We start from the raw sequence: 5,443 nt of genomic DNA on the forward strand, positions 1-5,443 counted from the left end.
CTATTTATATATAAAATTATTACGTTTAAACTTATCATTAAAAAAATAAAAATTTCCTCAAAAAACAAATTTTTGCTTTCATGCCATTGAATATTTCCATGCATTTTCTTTTCTTTTGTTTTTGAATTTTTTCTTATAAAAATTGATGTGTTGTTTTATTGAGTAGTTTTCCTTTTTTCTTTTTAATTACTTTAATTAAAATTTTAAAAACTATTTTATTTAATTATAATAAGTAAATATATCCTTATGATTACAAATAAAATTGAGGAATGAAGTTTGAATGGAGATTTATGTTGTTGGGTTATCATAAATACATCAAAAAAAAAAAAAAAAAAAGGAAAAAATGTTTTTATATTTAAATAAATTATAAATTTGTATTTAAAAAAAAAGAATATATATAAATATATAACTTTTATTTTTGTTCAAAGGATTTTGAAATATTTGTTGACCTTTTATTCTGGCAGTAACAACCCACTTAACTCATTTCAAGAGATAAAAAAAATCATAAACGACCAAATAGAATTTATCACTTAAAAAAAATTTTTTTTTTTTTTTTAAACATAAAATACTGTTTATTATGTTTGATTTAAAAAAAAAAAAAAAATGTTCTTTTGTATAAATTTTTTTTTATTTTTTTTTTTCACTGTGCGGTTTTAAAATTTATTCATTTAAAATGTAAATTTTCTTTTAATACTCTGAAGTGGTATTAAATTTAATACTATTATTCAGGTTTTTTGAACATTTAAATGTATAAATATCGAACGTAAATAGGAGTTGTTATTAAAAGAAGCAAAAAAAATATATATATGTATATATTTTTCAATTGATCTTATCCATTTTTTTTTTTTTTTTTTTTTTTTTTTTGTTTACTGAATGTTTTCAAATAGTAATGGGGGAAAAAAACCCGGGAAATAACATCGTGTAAACACCGTACGTGTGAAAACACGCTCTCAATCTTCTGACACGTTAAAAGTTTTTCAATGGTACTAATTTGTTGTCAAAATGGAGAACTTTGTCGCCACGTATGTATTAACGTCGTTTTGTTTTTTAATTTTAAATGCAGAAACGACGGTTCCATGGTATGAAGATTTACCAGCGGTTGCTATGGACTATAAAGTTCACATAGATGCGGGAAAAGAAGATTGTTACTTTCAATATGTCAATCCAGGAGCGACTTTTTATGTTAGCTTTCAGGTAGCCGGATTACAAATTGCTTACATATTATCCATATGCTACGTGTTTATCGGTGTTATTGTGTTCAATATTTGGCCTAAAATGATTTTTTAAAATCATAAGTAAATTTTAAAAGTAATTGTTTTTTACTTTTATAAACGCCATTAAATTTTTTTCTTACTGTAGTCATAAATAAATTACATGGCATTGCCGAAAATATGATTGTGAATTATATATTTTTTAATTCGTTTACCGATTTTTATTTTTTTTTTTTTTAGAGTGTTAAAAAAAATTAAATTGGTTTTTTTTTTTGCAATTTTAATTTAACAAATTTTACACAGCGAAATAAATATTTTTAAAATTTTTATGAATTATTAATAAAATTTCATTTAGTAATATTATTTGAATTAAAATTAAAAGGTTTTAAGGGGAGGTGATGGAATGGCTGGATTTGCAGTACATCATCCATCAGGTGCAATAGTTCATCCTTATCAATGGAAACCTCATTCGGAATACCAAGATGATCATTCAACCGGCGGATATTATTCAGTTTGTGTCCACAATCAGTTTTCAAGATTTGCAGCTAAGTTAGTTAATCTGTATCTGACAGTGGTTACACCTGAAACATTAGATCAATTTACTAAAGAATTAGAAGAATTAGATCTCACTGTGGCAAACTTTACGGTAATAATTTTTTTTTTTTCAAATGTGACTTACTTACCTTAAAATTTATTGTGAGAAACACTTTAGGGTTCGATTTCGAGAAAAAATTCATTTATTAATGTCTTATTTATACTCGTAGGAATCCATAACTAAAGTTCAACAAAATATTAATGAAATTCTGCAACAGCAACATTTTACAAGAGGAAGAGAATCGAGGGATTATAATATATTATTAGATAATAAATCATATGTTCAAAACTGGTCAATTGTGCAAATTTTTGTTATTATTATAGCAACATTCACTCAAGTTTATTTTGTACGTAAACTATTCGATGTTAAATCAAGATCCAGAGCTTGAAATTGAAGAAAAAAAAGAAGAAAAAAATTTAATCAAAAGAGAAACGATTAAGTTTATTACATTCTGCATTTCTATATATATATATATATATATACATAAATCAAAAATTTATCAATTATTATCTATTTTTTTTTTAAATCATCATAAACTGAATTCTTTTTTTTTTTCTTTTTAACAAGAGGTAAATTTGTACTTATTCTTATGTTATTTTATATATAAGAGTAATTTTTAACAAGCATATAATTTATTAAAGTTGAGCATTTAACATTCGATTTTATTTATTTTGCATTTAAAAAAAAACTTTTTATTAAAAGAATACTTTTCAATTTAATTATTTATTGTTTAATAATGATAAAAATTAATTTTATTTAAAAATGTATTAAAAAAAAATATTTTTTGAAATGTTTTTCTTTTTACGTAATTACCAGTATTTACTTAAATTTTTTTAAAATTAATAAATTAATTATTATTAAAATATATAAAAGTGCTCTTATTTAAATATATTTCCAGCAATTATTTAAAATTTTTTCATGTTTAAAACATAAAAAAAATCTTATTTTATAATTTTATTTTTTAAAAAATGTATTTAATAATAATAATAATGTATTTTAATAAGTTAGTTAAAAAAAAAAAAAAAAATAATGGTTTATAAGATCAAAAATAAAAATACTCGACTAATTTTTTTTTTTTTTTTAACATTAAAAACAACATCAAAACATAATTAAATTATGTTTTTATTATATTATTTATTGATCTGTTATAAATTTGACTTAAATTTAAAAAAAAGAAAATTAATTTTAATAAGGTTAATAATTAAAATTTATTTGAATTAGTTTCCCCCTATGTATACCTTGTAATCATCCTTAAATGTAAAACTTTTTTTTTTTTTTTTAAACCAATTTAGGGAAATTGGATTGAAATAACGAGCTTCCTATTAAAAAAAAAAAAAAAAAATTAAAATATCAATAAATTTCTTTATATATTAATATTAATATTATTAAAAAATATTTATTTTATACTCGGGAATGAATGAATGAATGAATTATGGATTTTTATTAATTGTTAAAACGTTTTTTTTTTTTTTTTTTTTTACATTATATTTATTAATGTAATTAAATTATATACACATATATATATATTTTAATAATAATATATAATTAATTAAAATTATTTTTAAATTACATATATATATATAAAAAAATATATTTTGAGAATTTTTCATTTTTTCATTTTTTTTTTTTTTTTTTTTTTTCATTTTTGAGACTGATTCTTGTTATATGTAATATTTATTATTATTTTTTGAAAATATTGTGTGATTTAATGTACTTAATTAAATTTTACACATTTTATTAATTTATATAAATAAATATATAAAAATATAATAAATAATAAATGATTACTTTATTTGGAAAAATGAAAATTGTTTGATTTTTTTTTTTTTTTGTATTAAAATTAATGACTTCATGATAATTTTTTTTTTTTTTTTTTTTTGTATATTTTAATTAATATTTTATATATTATAAATAAATTTGTTAGATTTCTTACACATACTTAATAATAATAATAATAATAATGAAGAATATGCATATAATAATAAATTATTTACTATTCAATAATTTTCTTACTTAAATTTAAAATGTTTTGTTCGTCCATTTAATAATAATTTTTGATAATGTCACGTGACGTAATTATTATTATTAAATTATGAAAAGAAAATTTATAAAATTATAAATTGTAATAAAATGTTAACAAAAATTTAATAACAACAATGAATGATTATTGTTATTATTATTATTATTATTATTATTACGACGTGATTAGTAAATAATAATAATAACTTTTTTTATTTACATTTAATTGTGTATATATGACTGATTTAACTAACGTACGAAGGAGAAATCGTTATCAGTATGATTTAATAAAGGAAAAGAAAACTATTTAATGTTTTTATATAAATTTTTATTATAGTTTTTCAAAAATTTTAAAAAGAAAAAAAAATTTTCCTGTTTTCGAAAACAGGATTCGATTGAATCGATCGTACGTACGCAGAACAAAACATGCATTTAACTAACATCGACATTAATTTATTGTAAAACTATAGTTATCGAATTTTTTTTTTTTTTAAACAATTATTTTTGTGTGTTTGTTTGTGTAATAAATGAGTAGTTTGTACTCGTTCGTAAAAATTAATAAATAATAATAATAATAAGAAGAAGAAGAAAAAGTCGATTAAATGATGGAAAACAAGGAAATAAATTTGAGACAACAATCATCTGCGATACGTAGAAAAGGTTAGTTTATAATTAATTTTTTTTTTTTAATCCCCTTTTTCCCGATAATCAATCAATCAATCAATCAATTTTTTTTACGATTACTTTAAATTAAATATTATAAGATTTTTTTTTTTAAAAAAAAAAAAAAAAAAAAAAAATGTACCGTTAAAAAAATTTTTTAAAAATGAATGAAATTTTTTTTTATTCTTTACCCGCCTATTTTTATTTCATTCATTCATTCATTTATTATTATTATTATTATTATTATTATTACATAATAATTTATTGTCCTTAAAAAAAAACTCATTGTGACATTTGATACGTTTTAAAGAGGTGTCAAATTCATTTAAAAAAAAAAAAAATTATTTAAACTTGTATGAAATTTTATTATCGATAAAATAACGTGATAACGTGATTGATTGATTGATTTAAAAAAAAAAAAAACTAAACTATTTTGCTTCTTTTTTTCTCTTCGATAAAAATTATTATTATTATTATTGTGACAAACGTTTTATTAATATTTAAAAAAAAAAAAGAAAGAAAAGTTTGAAAAGAATAAAATTTTTTTTTGTTTACAATTATTATCATTTAAAATGATTAAGCTTTAAACGTAAACATTAACAGAGCGATCTGCGACCTTTAAACAAATCGGTAAACAATTATTATTATTATTATTTTCAATTATTGATTTTGACATAATAATAATAATATCGATTTTTTCATTTTCGTTAAGAATTATAAAAATATTTATAATAATTTTAATTTTTTTTTTTTTTTTTTAATTTTAGGAAGACTTAAAGATAATAATTTGGAAAAGGATAAATTTTTTGCCAACAACGACCACAACAACAAGAATAATAATAATAATAATAATGTTGCAAACGCGTTTGTTGATTTGTTAAAAAAAACAACACAAAAAGAAAAAATTAAAATTAGAAAAAAATTAGAAAATGATTTAAACGAATTTACTAAAAAT

General features: G+C 18.9%; 1 protein-coding gene across 1 annotated transcript; it reads left to right on the forward strand.

Annotated features, from left to right (window-relative positions):
• Positions 1-1,002: 1,002 nt before the first annotated feature.
• Phum_PHUM045400 (transmembrane emp24 domain-containing protein 6 precursor, putative) lies at positions 1,003-2,194 on the forward strand (the record flags this gene model as incomplete). Its single annotated transcript, XM_002423202.1, has 3 exons — positions 1,003-1,194; positions 1,594-1,857; positions 1,976-2,194. 3 exons carry the CDS (start codon positions 1,003-1,005, stop codon positions 2,192-2,194), a joined length of 675 nt encoding a protein of 224 aa, XP_002423247.1.
• Between the last annotated feature and the right edge of the window lie 3,249 nt (positions 2,195-5,443).

The sequence above is a fragment of the Pediculus humanus genome, genomic scaffold (genome assembly GCF_000006295.1).
Source record: "Pediculus humanus corporis 1103172107395 genomic scaffold, whole genome shotgun sequence".
NCBI classification, from domain to species: domain Eukaryota; kingdom Metazoa; phylum Arthropoda; class Insecta; order Psocodea; family Pediculidae; genus Pediculus; species Pediculus humanus.